At 27.8% G+C, this 25,432-nt stretch overlaps 4 protein-coding genes across 5 annotated transcripts; 3 read left to right on the forward strand and 1 right to left on the reverse strand.

Moving 5' to 3' along the window:
- The first annotated feature begins 1,626 nt into the window (after positions 1–1,626).
- Positions 1,627–11,192, forward strand: LOC128953024 (mitogen-activated protein kinase-binding protein 1-like). The gene is made up of 13 exons (XM_054298514.1): positions 1,627–2,271; positions 5,532–5,623; positions 5,863–5,983; positions 6,064–6,156; positions 6,218–6,405; positions 6,481–6,694; positions 6,774–6,934; positions 7,000–7,134; positions 7,235–7,298; positions 7,390–9,570; positions 9,659–9,764; positions 9,841–10,536; positions 10,607–11,192. Exons 1-13 carry the CDS (start codon positions 2,125–2,127, stop codon positions 10,993–10,995), a joined length of 4,587 nt encoding a protein of 1,528 aa, XP_054154489.1. The 5' UTR covers positions 1,627–2,124; the 3' UTR covers positions 10,996–11,192.
- Positions 11,193–11,469: 277 nt separating this feature from the next.
- Positions 11,470–12,542, reverse strand: LOC128953025 (DNA replication complex GINS protein PSF1-like). The gene is made up of 5 exons (XM_054298516.1): positions 12,230–12,542; positions 12,056–12,169; positions 11,771–11,978; positions 11,608–11,682; positions 11,470–11,532 (listed from the first exon to the last, which is right to left on the reverse strand). Exons 1-5 carry the CDS (start codon positions 12,367–12,369, stop codon positions 11,470–11,472), a joined length of 600 nt encoding a protein of 199 aa, XP_054154491.1. The 5' UTR covers positions 12,370–12,542.
- Positions 12,543–12,643: 101 nt separating this feature from the next.
- LOC128953026 (uncharacterized) lies at positions 12,644–13,350 on the forward strand. Its single transcript, XM_054298517.1, has 2 exons — positions 12,644–12,891; positions 12,966–13,350. The coding sequence occupies exons 1-2, from the start codon at positions 12,738–12,740 to the stop codon at positions 13,295–13,297; spliced, it is 486 nt and encodes a 161-aa protein (XP_054154492.1). The 5' UTR covers positions 12,644–12,737; the 3' UTR covers positions 13,298–13,350.
- A 2,896-nt stretch (positions 13,351–16,246) lies between these two features.
- Positions 16,247–24,558, forward strand: LOC128951803 (reticulon-3-like). 2 transcript variants are annotated; one of them, XM_054297079.1, is made up of 6 exons: positions 16,248–17,504; positions 17,631–18,522; positions 22,947–23,154; positions 23,241–23,379; positions 23,502–23,677; positions 23,754–24,558. In XM_054297079.1, exons 1-6 carry the CDS (start codon positions 16,833–16,835, stop codon positions 23,800–23,802), a joined length of 2,136 nt encoding a protein of 711 aa, XP_054153054.1. In that variant the 5' UTR covers positions 16,248–16,832; the 3' UTR covers positions 23,803–24,558. The 2 variants fall into 2 exon arrangements, with proteins under 2 accessions (XP_054153053.1, XP_054153054.1); XM_054297078.1 differs by having other exon boundaries at positions 16,247–18,522.
- The last annotated feature ends 874 nt before the right edge of the window (positions 24,559–25,432 follow it).

Below are 25,432 nucleotides of genomic sequence, written 5' to 3' on the forward strand. Positions count from 1 at the left end.
TTTCACTTTTTTGATCACAAAGATTACAAGTCATTATAATATAATAATAAATTATAATAATATAAATAATGAAATAAAATATAATTTATTGTAATATTATTACCGGTAATTATAAACTATAATATCAAATAGGTTTATTGATATTATTAATAAATACAGTACATATCGTAATCATTGTATTTTTTTATAAAAAAAACTATTGAATCACTGAAATAAAATATCAAATTTTATAAATAATAATAAATATTAAATTTTATACTTGTATATAAATATATATACAAAGTAATGGTAGATTTTATTTATAGAAACATTTTACTAATAACTTATTATATGATATTGTAGTAGAAAAATGTATTAAATATTAGCAATTTTTTATATATAAATATTCTTGTAGTTATGTGTGTGTGCATTGAATAATAATTAATGCTGTATACGATAAATTAGTTTTGAAATTTAAAAAAATAATAATAATTACTTAACAAAATAACGCACAAAATTATAATAATAATAATGATGATGAAAAATATTCAAAACAATAAACAGGATTTTTGCTTTTTTTAGTTGGATGAAAACAAAATTTTAACATTAAAAACTAGTAATAATTTATTAGTTAAATGTATATTTATAAAAAAAAATAGTAACTATAATTTATTCATCAAAATGATAAAATACTGTACTAACAAACAAAACAATTTAGCATGCTAAATAATAGTATTTATTTTTTTTTAATCAACTAAAATTAATTGGTGTCAAAAAACTTCAAATCAATGCTAAAATTTATTATCTGTTAACTACATTATTGCATGCAATTTACAGTAAATTTTGTCAAGAAATAATAATAATAAAAAAAACTAATATAAATATAATTTAACAGTTATATATCAATAGACCATTAATAATAATAATAATAATAATAGCAATAACAACAACATTATGATGATGAAGCTGTCACTAAATGGTAATAATATTTATACAATTATTATTAATAATACAAAAAAAAATTGTTCACAAAAAGTTGTTAAATAATTTGTAAGCATTTATTTTCCTCCAACAACTACAGTGCAGTATAATGTTTATACAGTATTTTATATTAATATATAATAAGTTTATGATTTATGAAAACGTCTACTAATATAAATTTACAGTTAAAAATAATGTAGTGTTAAAACTTATTACAAGTATATAATAAAATCTAAATGTTTTATGAATGTTATGGGTGTTGTTTATAACAGAAAAAACATATAAAAAGAAAAATTAAACAAAAAAAGTCTATTAACTAATATACTTTTCCTTGAAAAACTGTTGGGTCCACTACTACCTAATGACCAGTTCCCTACACAACATATGCTAACTACAGTACATATATAATCTAACCATAATCTCAATGTGTTTTTTTGTTTTGTTAGTTTGCCTTAAAACAGTGCATTTATTAAAACACATACATAATTAACTCTCTCTCTCTCTCTCTCTCTCTCTCTCTCTCTCACTCTAACTGTTTGTGTGCCGTCTCTATGAACTTCACATACAATTTCTCATTGGTTTCTATGGGTAGTCCTCTCGAAATAAGAGTCACTGTATTGTAATGTAATGTATTGTATTGTATGTGTGTATCGACTGTTCAGTAAACTGTAAGGCATTGAGCGTTGACTATGTTTATGATGTGTGAGTCACACAACACATACAACACATTCACTCTCACAACACATTCTATGCATTGATTTTGACTTTAATTTTCTCACTTTTGTTGTCATTATATTTTGTGTTGTATTTTATGATTTTTGTTTTGTTTTTTTGTTTGTTTGAGTCTATCATATCATATATCAACCATTTATTAATTGTTGTTGTGTTTAGTCTTCAAACAACTGTGTGGTGTTGTCTTCAAAAAAATATTGATCAAACATCTTAGCCATTAATTTACATTATTATTATTAATATATTTACAACTATAATATATGTTACCAATTGATCCAAACAAATGCCAACAAAGTTTTGTGGATTCAATCATTGAGTTATTGTTTGCATTGTTTAAAGTTTAAGATAATGTGATTTTTGTTTGTTTAATGGGTTTATTATCGTTTGATTTTCTCTTCAACTACACGACCATCACTACTATCATTGGACACCATGAATGGCAACAACAACAACAACAACAGTAGCAATCAAACCAATGGCAATATAGGTATTGGCAATATCACCAGCAATGGTCCCAAAAAGATCATCAGAAATCTGGCCCTCAAACGTATCAAAGAAGTTATCAATATTGACAACAAGGTATCTATTAAGTTATATATTTATATATAGTTATGATATCACCACTACTTTTAAGTTAACACTAGAGTTAAGTTAAGTGATGGGTTAAACTTAAAGTAATAGTTTTTTGTTTGTTTGTTGTTTTTATCAGTTATTCAAATGAAGTATCAAATGATATAACATGTGTGACATATAGACTGCTATCCTATGAAATGTCATTTATTATCAATCAATGTCTAAATTATGATAGACTATAAAGAAATGTCTGTCTGTTTTTTCTCCTCTCTTTCTTTCACTCACTCATTGACTTTCATTTTATTATGTTTTGGTCACCACTAACCACCTGCAGACACAACAGTAGTCCTCCTCCTTCTACTTTAGTGGTGTTTGTGTGTATATACATGTCTCTCACCCTTTCATTCACAACTGTATATATCATATATTAATATATTGAGTGACACGACTGGTCCTTACAGTTCATTCACACAGCAATTCACAGACATTTTCATTAAAAAACATTTCAAAAAACTTTTTTATTATTATATTATATTATTATTATTATTGCTTCAAATGAAATGTTTGTTTCAGTCAAATAAAAATTTACTACTTTTTCTGTCTAATTTTCTAAACACACTATTAATCCAATTAATTATCAATAGTTTCAAATCACTGCTACAGTATGTGCTGTAGTAGTAGTAATAGTAAACTAGTCGATTGAATGCAATTTTTTTTAAATAAATAAATATATTTTGGTTACACATTATTAAAGCAACCACTGAATTGATGCTTTTATGTTAGTGTTAAAATTAGCTGATGAGCTGTTTTCACAAACATTTATGTAATAATATATAAATTAAAAAAAAATATTAAATATGAATTATATATATATATATGATATATGAGAGTCGTAGCGCCGTTTTTTGTTAGCCCATAGCAAATGTTTTTAACTGGTTTTTTGTTATTTTATAGCTTACACAATATATTTTATATGTTTTATATACCAGTTTTGCCAAAACATGTATTAAATTCTTGAACACAAAACTTTTCATAACATATATATATATTATTTTATTCAAGTGTTTGCCGTCAGTCATACTTTTATAAACCATAGTTATGAAAGAGAGACTGAGTTGACTTCATATACCTTCATAATACATACCTAACCTCCTCAGTGTTGTGTTGTGTAAAGCGTGGCAAACAACTAAGCAAATGATGGTTTAACAGTGCTGTCAAACAGACATTTATTATTATTATTATTTCTTTAGATTTTTCTCTCATGATTTTGTGGTCTGTTTTTTATTGAGTTATTGTTGTTATTATTATTATATATTTTTTGTTGATATCAATTAAATTTTTTATTAGTCAAACAAATGAATAATTTAACTAATAGTAATAATAATAATAACAATCACAACAGTGATTTCGTCAAATTATTAAAGGTATGCAAAAATATATTGTTATTGAATTGTCATTTGATATACAGTATTATTTTGAGTAAATTATATCTAATTAATCATTGATTTATTTTTTGTGTATAAAATTAATAATAGAAATAAGTTATGTGTAGTTTATTTTGTTTTAATTTAACAAAATTGTCAATAATAATGAATCGATTGCTTGATAATTAATAATAACAATAATAAACTAAATATTGTTAATTCATGTAATATTTTATTTTTGTTTAGTCATATAGATTGTCAAGTCATCAATGATGATAATAATGATGATATCAATATATTAATTTTAATGTGATTGTTAAACAGATTAATTGATATTTATTAGAAGTTAATTTTAATTTATTAGGAGTTTATTATTAGTTCCTATTTTGAAATAATTTTTTAAAGAGTTAATTACACCGAAAAATATTTATAATATATTATTATATTAAATTATTCATATTCTGTGTGTGTGTCTATAGATATAATTGATTGTTGTTTTTTAATAGACAAGTTTTACGTCTATAGTTTACAAATATTTTGTATAATATAGTTATTAACAATATTTTCTTAGAAATTTCTTAATTAAGGAATTTTATTTTTGTGTATATTTTTTACAAATTGTCAAAATATTATTTTTTATATATCAGTCCATATTTAGGTTTGAATAATATTCACAATTAACTTTTCTATATAAATATATAAAATATATTTTGTGTGTAATATAAAAGATATGATCTAAATATTAATTGACTTCCAGTTCAATGTCGATCACAATCAACATTTTTGATCAAAACTTTGTGGGAGTATTATGTTGTTATTGTGACTGACAATCAAATCACACGACAAATTTATATATTAATACATAAATTATATTTAATGTATTTTGAGTTTATATAAAAAAAAATGTTAACATTCAAATTATGTTTAATTTAATATAAAGTAATAATGCTTAATAAAATACAGATTTACTATAAAGTGTATTCAATATTACTGTATTTGAATAATATTACAATATATTAAATTAAATAAAACACTTATTATTAAAAACTTATTAATCAGTAAAAGATAAATAACACATCTATTAAAACATGTATTCACACGCAAGTAAATGTCCTGTAAAATTGTTTTCATTAGATTTTTCTTATTGTTTAAATAATTTTTTTTAATATAATATATATATATAAAGTTTTATATCGATATTATACTGTATGATAATACTGTAATTTTCAAACAATATAAAGCACTTGTATTTATTTCTCTTTCTCTAAACACCTGTTGTTATCAATTTTTTATCAACACAATAGGCACTCGTGTGTTATATAAGGGTTATTATAAATTACTTTTGATTTTTAAAGAAATTATACGTTAATTAATGATATTGTTTTGTAAAAATTTTATATTGTTTTATAGTTGTTGATAATTGTAAACAAAAATTATTTTTTAAAACTTGATAAATATATGGAAGTCAAGAAAACAAAAGTTTTATTGCATTCAAAACAGTTAGACAAATGGTATATAAATTATAATTATTTTATATAAAAGTAATCTATTGATAGTGTTATTTATATTATTAAGTTTGTGTCAAAAATTTATTTTATGGTTATCTCTTAATATGGGAAATGAAAACAATTTATTATTTATTAATATTATTATAACATTTTAAGTGTCTCATGAACTTATTAATTATGGATTTAACATCAATTATAATAATGTATAGTTGAAATAAAAATGAAAAGCGAAAATAATTTCAAAAAAGCGTTTATTATTTATTACTAAAAAAGACATTGAATTATAGATTTATTATAACAATAATAATAAAAATAATTGTAATTTGTTTTTTAGGTGAAACTCGATAGAGTGCTTGGATTTACCATATCAGGCAATGTAGCACTTGATTGTGACCCATCATCTAATTGTATTGTATATCCAGCCGGGTATGTCATTTTTATAACTGTTTTATTATTTATGAAACTTTTATTTATTTATATTTCTAAATCTTTCGGTTGTAACTAAATAATACTGACTTTTATATATAATCTACTAATTATTATTTCCTTTTATTTTTTTAACCCATGATTTGCATAATATTTGAAATATGCATATAATTTCAATTGAAAATATTTGTACAAAAAATTAAATAAAACTAAACTTTTATTTATTTTTTAAATATTAGTTGTGTTTTAGTTGTGTATAACATCCGCCGCAACAAACAAATACATACCATTAATACTTGTAAAAAGCCGATCACAGCCACAAAATTTTCAAACGATGGCAAATATATTGTTACCGGAGAGGTATTTAACAATCATTTTAATATATCTTTTTTAAGATTATCGGTAATATTATTTTTTAAATAATTTTTTTTTCTAATTAGTGCGGGCATCAGCCACACGTACGTGTGTGGGACGCCTCCACATGTGAACAGGTGGCAGCTTTTGCTGGACACAAGTTTGGCATCAATTGTGTGGTATGTATTTAGAGACAACAACATTATCGGTAACCTTACCCCTAATCTCTGCATTTTAAAGGCATTTTCGCCGAACAACAAATATGTTGTATCTGTCGGATCACAACACGATATGATAGTGAATGTCTGGGACTGGAAGAATAATCTGAAAATTGCCTCCAATAAGATCTCCTGCAAAGTAAAGGCACTGTCCTTTTCCAGTAATGGCCAGTATTTTGTTACTGTTGGCAATAGACACGTAAAGTTCTGGTTAGTTATATGCCATTAATCTTGAAATTTGCTAAAATAGATGTTTAACTATATTTTTATTTGATTTTTGAACAGGTATTTGGAGTATTCAAAGTCACCGCGAAATAAATTTGAATCGTTGCCATTGATGGGCCGGTCAGCCATTTTAGGAGATCAGCGCAATAATTATTTCTGTGATGTCGCCTGTGGTCGGGGGCAGATGTCCGACTCGACCTATTCTATCACCAAATCTGGTTTATTGTGCGAATTCAATAACCGAAGACTTCTCGATAAATGGGTTGAACTTAGGGTATGACTATTATTGTATTTAAAATAAATTAAAATTTTATTTATTTAACAAAAAATATCTAATTATTTGTTAAACACAGACAACGAGTGCCAATTGTATCAGTATTAGTGATGAATTGATTTGTGTGGGATGTGCTCAGGGAATTGTCAGATGTTTTGATCCTAAAAATTTACATTTCATATGCACATTACCCCGACCGCACACATTGGGCATTGATATTGCCCGTGGATTTACTAGAAAGTGAGACACAATTTATTTATAAACTGTTCATAAGTTAATAATATTTTTGTTTATTTAAAAAACAGCGATTTAAGTTCGGGTTCATCGGCCAATTCTAACGCCAAATATGCCGATACAATAGCCGTAGCGTTAGATCAGACCAACCAAGTAGTTACTTGTGTTTACGGTGACCGTAGTATTTATTTTTGGACAATTTCCAAGTATAATACATTTTTTAATGAAATTAATTAAAACAACAAAATTATTACCGGAATTATTAATTAAATGCATATTTTGTTTGTTTTTGTTTTTAATTTAAAGTATAAAGAAAATTGGAAAATTACATTCATTTTTATATCACTCAAGTTGTATTTGGGCCATAGAGGTACTACCCGTACTACTGATCTATTAATTTGTTTTTTATTACTCTTAATTAATTACAAATTTTTATTTTAAATGTTTATATATTTATATAGACTTATCCTAATGTTAGCAATGGTGCCAAACAATTGTTACCTTCGGGTACATTCCTTACCTGTTCATCGGATGATACGATACGCATATGGAATCTAAATGTTATTAAAGGCTCTCAAGAATCTAATTATGTTTATAAAAGAAATATTTTTAGTCCCGAATTGTTGAAAATATTATATATGGATCCAGAAATGTCATATATATGCGACATTGATGTCAATCCTAATGATAGCAATGAAAAATCTGATACAACCTATGATGGAAAAAACGGTGTCCGATCGTTGAAACTATCACCCGATGCCAGACATTTGGCTTCTGGCGATCGTTCGGGTAATATACGAATCTTTGATTTAGACCTACAGCAAGACTTGTGCAAAATCGAAGCCCACGACTCGGAAGTACTGTGTCTCGAGTACTCTGATGAACACAATTTTGGTGGCAAATCATTGTTGGCTTCGGCCAGTCGAGACCGACTCATACATATCTTTGATGTTAGACAACAGTATTCATTTGTACAAACAATGGACGATCATTCGTCATCGATAACTGCTGTAAAATTTGTCTGCAATAGAGAACAAAAAAATCTACAAATGATTAGCTGTGGAGCCGATAAATCTGTGATATTTAGAAAAGGTGTTGATATTAATGGACAGTCATTTAATTTTGTTAGAGAACATCATATCGTGGGAAAGACAACACTGTACGATATGGAAGTGGATGTCGAACAGTGTTACGCTTTGACGGCATGTCAGGACCGTATGATTAGGGTCTATGATGTTAAGTCGGGTAAAAATACTACCAATTTTAAGGGTTCTCAAGGAGATGATGGTACACTGATTAAGATAGCACTTGACCCTAGTGGCCAGTTTGTTGCCACTAGTTGTACCGATAAAAGTCTATACATATATGATTATCAATCGGGTGACTGTTTGGCAGCGACCAGTGGTCACTCGGAACTGGTAACTGGTCTAAAGTTTTCGCAAGACGGCAAAAATTTGATATCAGTTTCCGGTGACGGATGTATATTCATTTGGAAATTACCTAATGATATGGTCAATGCTATCGCTGCAAAATTGGGATTACCTGCCGTTCCTTATGTAATGGAAAGTCCCAAACTTGAATTGTCTGCCAAACCGTTGTTAATCCAAAATAATGAGACAAACAATGATGAGAAAACAAATGGTGATAATAACTCGTCAGCACTCTATCGGTTTAATCTCAAGTCGTTACCTCTTTGGGCCAAAAAACAAATGTTCGAAGAGTTGAGTCGCGATCCGAATGCCACCCAAACGGGTGGCGACTTAGATCGTAACGCGAAGCCAGCGGTTCCGGCAAAAGGACGGTGGGCTCAGCGGATGGAGAACAGCCAGAATCTAGTCGTCAAATCGTATTTGACTGAAGATACAGTTATTCCGTATCCCAATGTCAAGCAACAGCAGAATACCGTCATCGACGGTGATTCGGGTAAATATCTGAATAATAAGTTGAAATCAGACAAGAATAATGGCGACCACCGATATCGGGCTACCGATTCATCGTCGGCCAGCAGTTTTCCGCACGACGAAGACGACGATTTTAATACTACCGACAGCGACAATACCGGCTATTCTAACGATAAGCTAACGAGTTCTGTGTTCAAAGTAAATGAATCGCCGGACACCAGATTCCGTAAGAATAATACTTTCAACAATCGTTTTCCAAGAACTGGTGGTGTTATGCCATCGATAAGTGTTCCCAATTTTAATGAACTGCACAGCGATGATGAAGACGACTCAAACACTACTGTCGATGATAGCGAACGAAGTGCTATATCGAAAAATTCGTTTTATATGTCAACTGAAAACTTAGATCGAATCGACCAAAGAGACAAATATCTGAAAAGTGCTTTTGAAAATTTGGATCAATTAAATGATAATAATCAAGTCAGTGAAAAGTCAAGAAATAATTCAGATTCATCGACAACGAATCGGGCGAGTCTTTCAGCTAAATATCATTCGAAGACATCGCCAATTAGTCCCAAAATGAGCCCAAACAACAACACCAATGAGAGCAGCAATAATCACAGCACAAACAATAGAGTCATTAATAATAATAAGACACCGTTGAGTTCAAAGCCACCCATTTCTAAGCGCAGAGAAGAACTAACCAAAGCGATCAGTGAAGCGCGAAAAAAGCTTCAAACGGTTGGTTACATACCGGTGCTCACACTTATACTTTTGCTGACACGTCTAACATTACTTTTTTCTCTGTTGTCTTTGTTTGTCTTTCTAGTTGGGTTGGAAAGGTTCGGGTCTGAGTAACTCGAAAAGTGTGGCCAATTTGAGAGACTATTCCGACTACGAATCGGACAACGCTAAGGATGTCAACGGTGACGATGGTATGTATAGCTAACACATTGTCTTGAATTGATTTTACCAAATGAGTTGGATTTTAACATTTTTGTTGTTTCATAGCTTCTGAAGCCATTCGACGATCGATATCATTGAGTGATCTATCATTTGGACCGAAACACAAACGTTTGTCCGCTTCTCAGCTAAATTTAAATGCAAATAACTCTTCGGCGGCACCTCTTTGGGAGAAGAATAAAAACGGTGATTCCAATGCCAGCGATACAGTGTCTCGTAGTACTAGTATAAGTACATTAAATAAAAGCGATAGCAATAAATCGTTTACAATGAAGAATAAAGGACTCTGGGGTAACGGTGCTCCCGCTAAGCCTCCCTTATCGGGACGTGTGAGTGCACCGCCAACTCAGGCCAGAAAAGCGATCGATTCGTATTCAAGTGGTCGACCCGACAGTTCGGAGGACGAGATGTCGTCATCGTCCGACGAAAAGCGCTACCCTCGACCTTCGACACCTCCTAAACCTAATATTCTTAAACAAATTCGCCGATCATCGACCAGCCATACTATTCCCCAACTAAAAGAGCCATCACTTCAGTCGCACACTAGAAGTCGAAAGCTCTGGAATAGTGAGATGAGATCGTCGAAGAGTGAATACAATTTGTCAAACATTGGCAGAGAAACACCAATCAGGTTGAGAAATAAGAGCATTTCAGGCAATGGATTGTGGGGTTCATCGACGGCTTTACCGCAAATACAAAACGAAAAACTTGACTTAGCTATGACTAATCCATCGACTGTTCCTCGTAAGTGATTGTTTGATCGTAAATATGTTGTATATATTTATTTATTTAAAAAAACATTTCCATATTCCAGTTACTCAAGAATTGTGTCAATTGGTGGTCAACGAATTGGGCTCAATATCGCGATACGCCATCAGAATTCTTGAGCGTTCATCAGAATCGGGAAACACAAATATGAGACAATTCTTAAGCGACAACATATCGACAATATGTCATACATTGCAGTCATCGACAGCCACGACGGCGACATCACAGCCACAACAACAACCATCACATTCCATACCAAGCATTCGCTTAAACAATGAGACAACAATTGTCAGTCCGACGATCGCCAACAATGCAAACAACATTCCCTACAATAGTCTTCCTCCAGAAAGTATGACACACGCCATGACTTTATTACAGCAATATTCCGATAAATTGCTTAATTTAGTCGAACAGAAGTTCACCAAAAAAGAGTGATTTTTACTAATTGATTGAAACCAATGTTTTTTTTTTTTAAAAAAAGACATTATTTTTCGTGCCTTCCATTGTTTGCCTTTTTTATATCAATAGGTTTGCCTTAAAAAACAAATTTCCTTTAACTTAAAACAATGAAAAATCATGTTTATATATATACATACAATCATTGACAACATTGACATTCAATTTATAAATTTTATATACAATTTCATAGTAGATCTCTATTTATATTATTGATTGATTGCTTCCATAAATTTAATATGTATTATGTTTTACACAAAATAATTCATCCAATTTTTAAAAAGTATTATATTTTTAAAAATATTTATTATTTATAAATTGTTTATATTATTATTAATGAATTATTATTTTTAGTGTTTTTTTATTGTATTTGTTTTTATCTAAAAAGCACTTAAATAATAAAATTTTTTGTTTTTGGTTTAATTTTCATTTAAAAACATTTAATAAGTTATATTAGATTTGCGTTAAAACACCTCCTAATATGAGTTTCTCGCACTGGGATAGCGGCAGATAATGCTGTTTAACAAAAAAAAAAAGTTAAATCCAATTAAATTAATAATAAACTAAAAAATGAGAGATAATTTCACAAACCATACTGTCTTTGGTGAGGACAACACTCGTGCCGTCGTCTAACTCGAGGTCTCCGTATTCAGTATTGCAGCGGACCTTAACATTCAAAAGATAGTCAAAAATTATGAAATCAAATCAAAAACTATCAAATTTTTGGGATCAATTGACTTCAATGGGCTTTTACTTGAATGTATAGTCTTTTCGGTGGCTTCTGGTGTAACGTCAGATCAATACCTCTTCCGTCGTTCAATTTGTTCATATAATCTGATAAATTGTTTGAATAATTTAGAAACCACTGACGTTCGTCGGCCGACAAATTTTTCACGATGTCTTCGGGCATAACTGATCCCAACTGCCAACGCAAACGTTTCAGTTTATCCAAACGATTCCAACTGTTTGTGTGAAACAAATTACATATTTTATTATCATATCTCTTATCAACAAAATCAATGGCAAAATCGTATTTTACTGATAAGCGAGAAGACATCGTTTGTTCCACAGAAGAGCCGAAAATCGGATTTGTGTGACAACCAACTGATTGCGGTATTCATCAGAGTTTCGGTCCAACGAATCGTTTGCCTTACTGTCGGTGAAAAACTTGTGGTTAAAAGAAGTTTTGTTTTAAAGAAAAGTTAATATTTACACAAATTTCTGGATCTGATGGTTGAGTTCTGTCATCTCTTTTAGCAATTGGTCGACCAATTGGTGACAGTAGTCGGGCATCGGATCAGTGGTCTGTCGGGTAAGACTTTTGACCAGATCGACACCTTTGACGCCAAACATTTTTATTGTGATAAATCTGGTGATAATAATGTTATTAAAAATACAAATGTTTTTTTGTGGTTCAATGTCTTGTGGTTTGTTTGTCAACGACTAAGACATCAATATATTTGATTCACTCAAATGATTGTCTGTTTGTTTGAGCGCCAAATGTGTGCATAAAAATCAATGCTATTATTATTAAAATCAAAAAACATGTGATCACTGTTTGCAATGTTTTTTTGCAATACATTTGTTAACTAAATATATTTCTTATTGTTTTTACTTATTTTATACATTTGTTTTAATTTGTTTTAATTTAATTTAATTTTTAATTTAATAATAAAAAATTGTTTTTTTTAAAATATTGATTGTCTGTCAGTGTGTTAGCCATGAATAGAGCCGACGAAATAAGGGATCAGATCAGACAAATGCGATATTTGACGGAAGAAAAGAAGTTCATCGACGATATAATCCGCAAAATCGATGACCAGAGGAATCGGCTTCAATTGGAAGAGATGACACTCAGAAGGATATATAACAATAGTATGACTATTCAGACCATTACCAGTGATGATGAATCTAATTGATCTGTTTTTTTACCATTTGATATCATATAGCCATGACTGAAGACCATCAAGAATATGATGAATTGAACGATCAGATGGTCGTTGCCGATGATAGTAACGATAGGATTGCTGCCAACAGCTACTTGTGTAGCGGCACTCCCAGCGGTGCCATTGAGGAACCGATGGTTATTCTGGATCGGCTGCCCATCGAGGATAGGATGACCAACAACAAGAAGAAGCCCAACGCTGTCGCCGAAACCATTGAACTCGATGTCAGCAAAGTATTGCTTCGTCTGGCGTGTGGAGGAAGTCTTGATAACCAACAAGTTGTTGAAGAAGAGGAGGAAGAAGAAGAAGAAGAAGAAGACGACGAAGACTATTAAATGCGATATTACTGATTGATTGCTGTAAGTCATCATCACATTTGTGATATATATATATATATATATATATATATTAGTGAATTATTAATCTAAATATTAATTATTTAATTTAAAAACAAAACTTTTTTAATTTTAATGTCATTTGTAATTTAAATCATATATTAATCTGTTTTATATATATTATAACTTTTTTGTTATATTTTTGTTAATTTTAAAAACTTATACTCATTGCGATTGTCTGTTATTATAATATGATATAAATACAAAAAATATTGTATTGATTTAATGTACCTTAAATTGTTTGGATTAACATTATAGGTAATATTATACATATAATTTAATAATTTAAATTGTTGTTTTAATTAGTATTATATTTTGCATGCTTTTAATTTAAATACTTTCCGTAAATTCACCATTACAGTAATTATTTTAAGTTAATTTTTAAAAATTATATTATTTTTTTTAATAAAATAATATGTTTTATTGATTTTTAAATTGATAATTAAATTTTGTTTTAAATTAATATACACTGACATTGTTTTTTAATTATATATAAATTTGAGAAATTATATATATTCTTATATAATATATTAACATAATATTTTGTAATTTTAAATATTAAATAATTGAATTGTACCGTAATATGTAATTTTATATTGAAATTATTATCAATAAATATAATTACCGAATATATGAATATTATTTTTTTTTTGCTAATAATAAATTACTAGTAAATTGTTACCGAAATAATAGTTTTAAATACTGACTAATTTTATTTAGTTGTTAATTATTTTCAAGAATTTGGCAATAATTGTAATTTTTTAAAAATTTCAAATCAAGAAAATTGTTGAAATTCTTTAACATCTAATTGAAAGCCAAATTACTTAATAGTTTGATATAATAAAACACAAAAAATTAATTACTATATGTATTATTTATTATATAAATCTATTTATATATATATAAATATATAAATATATATATATAAATACTAAATAAATCATTTATATAACGTTACATTTAATATAGTTTTAGATATACAGTATATATATATGATTAAAAACAGATTATGTCTGACAAAGATTTATTACAACTTAACAAATAATAACTAAATTTATGCAAAAAAATAGTGAGAATAACTATTTATTATTTTTATGATTATTATAGTTATTATTTATCTATGAATTTTGTCTATTGTCTAATAAATTGTGTATAAATTATACATATTTATAGTTTAGACATATGGAAACTGTTTATCAATTCATGCAACGAAAACATGAACAAAAATTAACATTAAAATAATAGTTTTATTAAAAAAAAATTGTTTATATATTTTTATAAATAAATTGTTATCTACAATAATAATATTGTTATACCTGGTATACGGTATTTATTAGAGTATTGTTTTTATAATATTAAATTTTATTTTATTTTAAAATTTACATTTAGTTGTAGTTATGCTTTTTAAAAATACTATAAATAATTTAAGTATAAAAGATATGATATATCTTTTTAGTAAAATTCATGTTATGAAAGGCATTGAACAATAAAACAATAATAATTATATTTTCATAACATTTAAATTTAAATACTATATAAATGTCTTATTTAAGAAAAACATATGATTAATGTCACGAAACATTATTGAACATAAAATTTTTTAAATAAAAAAATAATTTTAACAAATTTTATTTGAGGTGTGAATAATATGTTTAGGAAATGCTATGAAAAATATTAATTTTTATGTTTAAAACTGATTAATGATAAATACAATGTATTGTAAAATATATAGGTTAAGTAAATGTTATATTTTAAAAAACAAAGTTTATATTTATATCTCTAAAAAATTAGATTATTTTTAAATGATTAAATAGTTAACACATATTTAACAGATATTACATTTACAGTACATACAAATAAAAGTTGATTTTTTTGTTGATAAAACAAATACTCTGTTTTTTAAAGGATTGTCTTTATCTCTTGCTTTTGACATTGCTATACAATATACTGTATATACGGTTAAAGAGTTATCCAATCGATATAATCAAAAATAGTTTTCATGTCTACTATTATCACCACTACTATTACTATTACTTCTACTGTAAAGAAACGCATCAATGATTCAAATGTCATATAAAAACAAAAATATATCTAAATTATTATAATATGGTTTGAAAGAGAGTGAGTTAGAGAGAGAGAGAGAGAGAGAGAGAGAGAGAGAGAGAGAGAGAGAGAGAGAGAGAGAGAGAGAGAGAGTTAAGGCATTAATAAATTAACAAATAATAATTATATAATTATTGACATAAAATATATATGTAATACTATATTGTTATTATATATATATATATATATATATTCCTAATCTATTGTTTAGGTCATTGTAATACTTTGATAATAATACAAAAAAAATTAAGACTCTCTCTCTCTCTCTAAAGTTTATTCTCTCTTTCCAAACACAATGCAAACTCTCTTTCTCTCTCTTCTGCAAACCAGTTGTGACACAAACCACTAGACAATGAAATCATTATTATTACTTCAGTTTTAAAATATATTGAGTGAAAAAAAATAAAAGAAAAAAAACTTTTGAGTTTAGAAAGAAATTTTTGTTGAGAAACTTTTCCAGACTTTATAAGGATTTTTAATACATACAAACACTAACTTTTATTTTTGTAATTCACTACTACTGGTAGTAGTAATTGATTTATCTAAACATTGAATTTGATTCATTGCAACTCAAATAACTTATATATAAATATATATATATATACTGTAATTCAAGAATCTTAAGAGGAATTTATGTAAACTTTTGAAAACAATTTGAAAATGTGTTCCCAATTGAAAGTGGTTCCCAAATAATTTTTTTTTATTTTTTTAATTTTGTTGTTTATTATTTCAATTGCTTCAACAAAAATTAGGGCCAATAGACCTGCAATAAAAGCATTGGGAAAGGGAGACGACGCCTACCAGTGCTGCTGATTGAGCCGGTGCTTCAGTGGACTGTCTATGCGCTCAACCATTGCTTGTCTGACGTAACTCTGCGGCAGAATATGTCTGTGCTTTGAGAGGTAATAGTCGTCAGACAACCAGTGATTCATTTGAAGAGACAGTTAAGGACTGACTGTATATTCAACTTCACTAACCATAAGCCAGAAAACAGTCATTGCGTTTGAATGCATGACTAATACATATAACCATTCAATTCATTCATTCATTCATTTGGTTTATAAACCAAAAAAACATTTGAAATCATTTTTAAATTAAAAATCATTTTATTTATTGTGAAAAATATAACTAAAATATAATTATTTAAAAAAAAGCTTTTCATTGGATTCTTGTCATCAAAAACAAAGACATTGACCATTGTTTTGTTTTCTCCGGACCTCATCATCAGTGATATTATCAGATATACGCAACACATCCGTCAATTGATACTCAAATTGTCTCATATTTTTCCAGTGATTTCTCTCTGTCTCTCCCGAAGTGTTTTTTAAATTGTATTTTGATTTGATTACACACATTGTCTGCCACCAGAAGTATGGATCCGTTTGACATACCATCGATGGCTGACACACATAATACTCGACCCATCACTAACTCTTCATCGTCGTCATCGCCACCGTTGCCACCATTTGAGGAGATTAACGAAGAAATGATAAGACACGACAGTTTCGATGAAATGGTAAGACTCGGCACTAGTGATGGTGCCGAAGAAATTATGAGACCTGACAGTGCCGGCGAAGTTGTGAGACCTGGCAATGTCCATGAAGTTATAGGACTCGACAATGGCGAAGAACTAGTGACACCTGTCAATGTCCAAGAAGTGGTAAGACCTGACAGTGCAGATGAAATTGTTAGGCCCGGCAGTGCCGAAGAAATTGTGGCCCAAAATGTGTCGCAACAGCTGTTAGACAGCGCTCTGGAGGCTCAGAGAGATTCTTACGAACCACATGAAGACGTGTCTGTCACAGATCTGCATACAAATCATCTGACAATTGGTCAACAAGTGATAGAAGAAGAGGACACACACGAAGATTTTGATATACAAAATGAACAACGAAACAGTGGTTTTCCTATACATCAGTATATCTATGACGAAGAAGAAGAGGACGAAGCGGAAGATGAAGAAGACGACGAAGACGACCTTCATGTGGACACTATACCTGTCAGTGGAAGACTTGTATCCCTACCAGACGATAACAAAGACAATGTAAGTCCCGACACTAGACATGAGACAATCGACGACTTTGGTATACGAGAGCCGATTGAATCGCAAACTGAATCCAAAGATGAACTTCTTTACCAAATAGATGATAATAATATATTAACTGCTCAGCCCTATGGTTATGGAACCGGTCTAAGTATTGGAGGATCATCTGAAACGACGCCTTCAAGTGATAACCGAACCAGTATTTATGAACTCAATAAAGAGGATCCGTTCTCAACGCCTCAGAAACACAAGACTCATATCACCAAAGATCAAAGTGAAGAAGACTTTCAACGATTTGTCGACAAATGTGAACCATTCGAGACGATTACCACCGACATCGAGATTTCGAGAAACGACGAACCAAAGAGCTCTCTACTTGATTTTGATTCCGGTATCTCACAGATGACAGGTATACCTAATATCAGTAGTACAGCGACTACTGAACTATCAGAAGACTTCACAGTCGACGCTAGCGATCGCTTGGAGTCGGTGTCTGAGCCAAACCCCACCCAAACAACTGAAGAACTAATCGTTAAGAAGACTGAAGACTCGTATCTGACTCCCTCTGGTGATGAACACACACCAACTGAGCAGCACTGGGAGCAATCAAAGTCGTCGACTGTACTCTTCTCGTCAGCCAATCCTAGCGATTCATTGCAAGATATTTATACCCAACGAGACACTGATATACATGCTTTCGCTGAAGAGCCGCAACCAAATTTAGACACCAAACACACTGTCGACAGTAAAGAGCCAACATTTGGTGCAACAACAGAGGAAACCCATATAGACGAAGACGACGACACATACTTTGACGAACCTATTCAACCAATTGTACCATCGATTGCCAGCCAATCGCCTAAAAAAGAGAAGAACCAACCAAAAGAAGAACCAGTGTTTGAACCGTTGATCAGCGAAACGCCAAAACCCGTCGAAACTATGGCTAAACGCGATAAAAGAGAGACGAGTAGTGATGATGTGGCCACTGGTGGTGATGCTAACTGTCCATGTGGTACATGTAAGTCAAAGTTTATAAAATTTTAAAGTTTTTAGTTTTTTAATGACACGTTTCCACTTTGTGTGAACACATACACCATATGATTTGATTTGTTCTCATTGTTTTATATTATCAAATGATTTTGTCGTCAATAATAATGCATTAATTTTGTTGTTATTATTATTTTAATAATTTAAATGTTTATTTAAATTGTTTACCATATGTTTTGAAAAGTTTTTGCGATTTGTTTTTTCTAAACACAATTAACATACGGTTTATATAATAATGTCGTGTATTTGTAAAATTACTGCTTGAGCCTAAAGGCTATCGATTGCGTAATCAGTTTTTTTGAGACACGTTTTATGAGTTTTTTTGGGAGATATTATTATTAACATTGATTTATACTTTAATTAATTATATACTTTAATTTTACAAAAAGTGGCTTATATTTCTAGGCTATTAATATTTCAAATTAATGTTAATTATTATAAAATTGTTTTTTAATCTTATTGCATGAATTTTTTTTATTAATAATTTTCTATGTGAAAACTTTTTAACCTCTTTTAACCAAATTTATTATTTTAGTTATATTTTTTTGAAAAATAAATAGTAATAATTAGTGTAGTTTCTAAATAAAATTAAACCTAACTTTAATGCTAATTTGCATAACTGATGAGCTAATTGTCCACATCATAGGTGTCTGGCTTAGTGCTAACCATATGAACCCAATCGGTAAGAGATTTCACGCTTTTCCTCTCTCTCTCTCTCTCTCTCTCTCTCTCTCTCTCTCTCTCTTTCTTTCTCAAACATAACTGTTATATTAAGTTATCAACTAATAGACTAAAAATATCGTTGAATCGCTATATCATAACTTATTTTAAGAAATTTTTTATCACCAATTGATTAAAAATAACTTAATAATCACATGATTTATTTAACTATTTGCTATATAAAGTGTAATATCTATAAATTGACTCAAAAAGTATTAATATTTTGTAGATAACTGTTAAAAGTTTATACAGTCTATCAAAATATAATTAATTATTTTTTTGTGGAGTTTGTCTGAGTCTATAAGTTTAAGCTCATAATACATGTACAGTACGTGTAGATCTGTAAACAGTTTTAATCAATTAAATATAAATATTGTTAAAACAATTGTTTTAATAATCATTAAAAAACACTTCATTTATCTTAACTTACACTATATATCCCTAATATCAATACAATTAGGCTGTTTGTTGTTATTGCTATTTAGTGTATGTCATTAATAGGATAAAAACATAATACAGTATAATATAATTATTAATATATAATATAACTATCCATATTGCTTGCATTGAAAATTGTTGCTAATTATTAATTAATCAGTCAACATTATATTATTTACTTGTGCATTACATAATTATATTTATATACATATTTATCATTCAATATAAATAATTTAATATTTATCTATAAAAAAAAATTGTGTCAAAATTACTCAACTGTTAATTACAGTATTATTATTATCATTATTATATTTTTTATAATTATTACATTAGACAAAATTGTCGGTTTAATAAATATAAAAATACATAGACATGAAATGTTACTTTCATTACAACAAATTTTTGTGCCACTTTTATAGTATAAATTTAAAACCACAAATAATACTTGTGATAACAAGCAGTGTATACTCGAAATAAGTTAAGTATATAGTTTTGTTAAGTTTAAGTTAAGTACAGTTTATAAATAATATATAAATTTATATATTTATAATAGTTTTGATGCCAAAAAAGTGATACAAATAATATATATATATTTATATAAATCATTTCAAGAATTGCAAGAATCGCTAGAATTTTTCATTCAATCACTGAATGACAGGAAATATTGAATTGATTGACACACTATTGTCGGCACTAAAAAAAATAATAACTATATATTCATTCACTGAATAAATCTTTTAATTTAATTATAGATTTTTTTGTGAAAATTAATTATTATAAGTAATAAAAAAAAGTTATTATATTAAATATAATGACTAAGGAGTAGTAGTATAATCCACGTCAAATAGCACAGGGATGAGCAAAGTGTTAGTGTGTTTTTCCTAAATATATAGTTTTCCTAAATATATAGTATATATACATATAATTGTACATATATTATATACTATAAATAAATATAAAATATTTTTTTTCGATCACATTTATGTTGGCCATAGGATTGAGTCATTCATATTGTTGTGTGTGTTAGGGAAAGGGAGAGACAAGTGTGAGTCATATGATTTGGTGTTTGGGTTATGTGTGATATGATTGTTGAACCACTGGTGTCACGAGCGGAGTATGTCTTACACAGTATGGATGGCATGAGCTCTACAGCTGATCCATAATACTTTAGTAGTTAGTATTGTAATAGTAGTGAGCATTTTTGCATGCCTGTCCTCCCCTCCCCTGTTTGTTGGCGCGATTTACTGGTTGTGGTGCTATAGTAGTGGTTGTGCGAGAGCTGGTCCTTAGCAGTGGCTCTTCCCCAGCAATACAGTGTTACATACAGTGTACTCATACATACATACATACAACTAGACTGCGCCTGAAATACAAGTTTTTGCTGGAAATTAAAAAAAAACTATTATAACAACCAGTGATTCATTAATAATATTTAGTTTCGTTTTTATCCTCGTCTTTGCTAAATATAAATAGCTATAAAATATTTGCAACAAAAATCTCTGTCTTTTTTTTAGTCAGTTGTTGTGTCCATTTTAATAGTCAAAAATCAGTGACCAGTTATAGTCGTGCATATATACTATACCCTCCTATCAAATATATACTGTATATATCATGGATATCATGGAGAGTAGTAGTCAATTGGAGACGACCACCAATTCATTGATCGAAAAGTCAGACAATAGATGGTATAGTGTTTTATTCATCAAAGGTAACCATAAAAACATTGTGACAATCGCTATATGATATACTACTGTATAAGTAATACATAATATGATATTATATACCTATACTATGCCTCTTAAGCTATGACAACAACAAAAACATTATTATTATGTAATGATTGTATGTGTCCTTAGAAATCCTGTATTTATATATATATATATATTATATATCGTGAGTTCATTTACTTAGTTTGAAACCAAATCATTATTTTGTTGAAAAACTATTTATAAAAAAATCACAATGTTTTTTTTAATTCATTTAAACATTTTTTTTAGTTTAGTTAGATAATAGGTAGTTATTTATTGAAGATTATTGAATTAAAAATATATAAGTATTTTAAACGATTATGTATTCATTGTTTCATTGAACTTGAAAATTATTAAAAACAAAAATATAAAAATTACGTAAAATCCAATTTTATTTTTTATTTTTTTTTGAGTGTCTAGCTAGAATGATTATTTATTCAACAATAAAAAAAATAATAAAATTAATAGCAATTTTGTATTGTTTTTTTAGACATTTTATATTCTATCAAATAAGTAGCTAATTATTATTATTTGATACAGTATTCAATAATTAATATATTCAAATTTTTTCCTATAGTGACTAATGGGTATATTATAATAATAGGTATAATTAACTAATAATATTATTTTAGTAGACGATATATGCATTAAAAAAAGAGCCACAAAATGTCTATTAGCTTTTGACTATTAAATACTATTAACAAAATGTTGTTTTATTTTATTGATATTATTTTTTTATAATATATGTATTATAATAGTATAATAACTACTGTTAATGACCACAGTTTGCCAACTCTATCATCGATATTGAGCCTAAAGTTGGTCTCTATTTTAGTCAATATAAACACAGAATAGTGTGTGAACTCTCACAACACAACAAAACACAATACTATATAGTTTGTCGATGCGATCGATAATTTTAGGTTTGTTTTCATACAATTTTTACGAGCAAAACATTGCATAAGTGATGGACGACTCCATTGAGTAGTCGACTATTAAATCTATTATATATAGATATTCATTATAATTATATTATAGAGAATTTGTTTAATCTGCTTAAAAAAAATATTGATAATATTTAACGAGAATTTATTTATTCAAAAAAATTGGCATCTTTTTTGAAAAAAAATTAATGTCATTATATTGTAAAAAATGTGTGCTAAAAATAATCTAGTATATAAAAAGTAATAAAAATACAAATAAAAGTTGTATATCAAGATATTTTGCATACACTAAGCAAATTGTGTTTTTTTTTTTGTTTTAATGACAATATAAGCAAATTTGTTAATATAATTGTTTTTTATTATATTAAACCAGAAAGAAAAATTACAACAAACTTATTAAATAAATTGTTTCTAATAACTAATTGCTATATAAATATTAGATATTAGCATATTTTAGTGATTTTATAATATCTATGATATATTAAAATAATTTTTAATCTATTAAATCTAATAATAAAAAATTATGGTATCATTAATTCAATCAGTGGCCGAACTGGTCTACTGGAGAGACCCGAAGAAAAGTGGTCCCGTTTTTGGTGTGGGACTCATAATACTACTATCTCTGACCGTCTTTTCAATAATATCGGTGGTGGCCTACGCGTCATTGGCTGCCCTATCCGTGTCCCTGTCGTTCCGTATCTACAAAAACATATTACAAGCCGTTCAGAAAACCAATGAGGGACACCCTTTCAAGTGAGAGAGACTACTATTATTATTTAACACATGGGTTCAACAGTTTTATTAATGACTGTCTTTTTATTTAAAATTTTATATAATAGGGAGTACTTAGAAGTAGAGATAACGCCATCACCCGAACGCATCCATCAGATCGTCGACAACCTGCTATCGCACTTAAACTGCACACTAAACAAACTCAGGAGTGTTTTCCTCGTTGAAGACATCATCGACTCATTAAAAGTAAATATCCTGTTATTGATTAAAGGGAAAGAAAAACCCAATTATTGACACACTTTATCTTTAATTATTATTATTTGCTAATAACAATGTCATTGAATTTGTTTCCAAATATAAATATATAGTTTGTTGTCTTATTCTGGTGTCTGACATACATCGGCTCGTGGTTTAATGGACTGACACTTATAATACTGGCCTATTTGGCGCTTTTTTCATTGCCCAAAGTCTATGAGTTGAATAAGACTCAAATTGATCAATACATCAGTTTGGCCACAACTCAAATCAATGACATCACCGAAAAGTATATAACTGTTTTACTTTTTACTATTACGCTTACTATGGATTAACTAATTGTTTTATCATTTGTTTTTTAATAGGATCAGATCTAAGATACCGTTCCCGGCCAAGAAAGATAAAGAAAATTAAATCTTTTGTCGACAACTCATAAAACTAAAGAAAATTAAATTAAACAAAAATGAAGAGTAATTAAGAATTTTAATGGTATACCGCATAATAAGTCTCTTCTCATTTTAAAAATTCAGCAAAAAATAATATTTTAAATTCATAATAATCACAATAATTCATAAAAAAAGTTTTATATTAAGAATATTCTCTTAGAGATATCGATACTCCCAAACAAACAAACAAACTAAAAAAATATTTAAACAATAATATATAATACATTTTTTGGATTTTTAAATATATAATATCCGTTTTAAGTAAAGTCGTCATTGAAAACATTGCAATTACTATAATATTTATTATTATAATTATTACTTCTCCACCAATTATGCACATTTGTGTTTAATATCTGATTTATTATTTTTTGGGATAAATTTAATTTTTTTATATAATGATTAATACGTATTGAGGTTAATTTGTTTTAGAAATTTTGTTGATTTTGTATCTGTTTATAATTTTGTGATGAATATTCTGTAAAATGATTATTATTTATATAAAGTGATATTTTGTCTTAGTTTTCAAATGTTTAACTATTATTTAATAATCATAATTACTTATGTACATTGAAATAACCCAGAAATTATTATTGTATTTTTCAGTTAATAATTAATTTTTAATATCACTATCTAATATATTGTAAAGTTAACGGTTGTATAACTTATATACTCCATTGCATATTATATAATATAATTAGTAAATATTATAAGCGTAAACTTTAATAGATTTAATGTGTTAATAAATCGATTATTATGATTATAATAATAATTATTATTATTGTATCGTTTAGTTGGTTAAATATTTAGATTTTTTAAGTTATTTGTAAAAAGCAAACTATTTATATTGATAACAAAAAATTTATTTTAAAATATCTTTTACTAAATAATATTGCATTTTAAACACATTTGTGATGTTTTCTAAATTCAATATAAGATCTGTTGATTATTATTATTATTATTATTGTATTCATTGAGTTCTTAATTATAATAAATTTACTTTTTACAAAAAGATATCTTGGATAATAATTTTTAATTAAAAATAATATTTAATTTACTAAAAATATAATTATAAATATACAGGTTTAATAATGTGTTTTTGTATATTACGGTACTTTCAAATTACGGTAATTAATTTTTTACCAATTTTAAATTAAGATAATAATAATAATAACTTTATAAAGTTGTGCCACATTTGAGCGACTCTATCAATAGATATTGCTATTTAATAGACCATAAATGTCAAAAAATAGAAACTAAACTATAGTTAATTATATATAAATATAACAATGAATTTACATTAATTTTTATGTGTGTGCATCTCATTACTTTATTTACAAAAAATATTAAATAATTAGAAAAAACTATCAGTATATTTAGATTTTAAAAATTAGTTTTAAAAAATATCATATAAATATTAATTATACTTAAAAAAAAATTCTATACATTTTTCCACTAATAAATCTAATTTATTTATTACAAAATATTTGTTGAAAGATATTCTCAAATAAATGTTTTGAAAAACATTGCAATGGAAAGAAAAACATTTTACAAAAAATTATTAGACATAAATATTTTGCGACAAAAAAAACTTTGGTATA

Source organism: Oppia nitens, unplaced genomic scaffold, assembly GCF_028296485.1.
Source record: "Oppia nitens isolate AA-2021 unplaced genomic scaffold, nextdenovo-longstitch-racon4-pilon3 scaffold1_pilon_pilon_pilon, whole genome shotgun sequence".
NCBI classification, from domain to species: Eukaryota; Metazoa; Arthropoda; class Arachnida; order Sarcoptiformes; family Oppiidae; genus Oppia; species Oppia nitens.

Coding starts and splice junctions, on each gene's coding strand:
- LOC128951803 (XM_054297078.1), top strand. CDS start 16,833: ATGGATCCGTTTGACATACCATCGATGGCTGACACACATAATACTCGA. Junction 18,523..22,946: donor TAACTGTCCATGTGGTACAT/GTAAGTCAAAGT, acceptor TAATTCAATCAG/TGGCCGAACTGGTCTACTGG. Junction 23,678..23,753: donor ATCAATGACATCACCGAAAA/GTATATAACTGT, acceptor GTTTTTTAATAG/GATCAGATCTAAGATACCGT.
- LOC128953025 (XM_054298516.1), bottom strand. CDS start 12,369: ATGTTTGGCGTCAAAGGTGTCGATCTGGTCAAAAGTCTTACCCGACAG. Junction 11,979..12,055: donor CGATGTCTTCTCGCTTATCA/GTAAAATACGAT, acceptor TCACACAAACAG/TTGGAATCGTTTGGATAAAC. Junction 11,533..11,607: donor TCCTCACCAAAGACAGTATG/GTTTGTGAAATT, acceptor TTTGTTAAACAG/CATTATCTGCCGCTATCCCA.
- LOC128953026 (XM_054298517.1), top strand. CDS start 12,738: ATGAATAGAGCCGACGAAATAAGGGATCAGATCAGACAAATGCGATAT. Junction 12,892..12,965: donor CAGAAGGATATATAACAATA/GTATGACTATTC, acceptor GATATCATATAG/CCATGACTGAAGACCATCAA.
- LOC128953024 (XM_054298514.1), top strand. CDS start 2,125: ATGAATGGCAACAACAACAACAACAACAGTAGCAATCAAACCAATGGC. Junction 5,984..6,063: donor AATATATTGTTACCGGAGAG/GTATTTAACAAT, acceptor TTTTCTAATTAG/TGCGGGCATCAGCCACACGT. Junction 9,765..9,840: donor GGATGTCAACGGTGACGATG/GTATGTATAGCT, acceptor GTTGTTTCATAG/CTTCTGAAGCCATTCGACGA.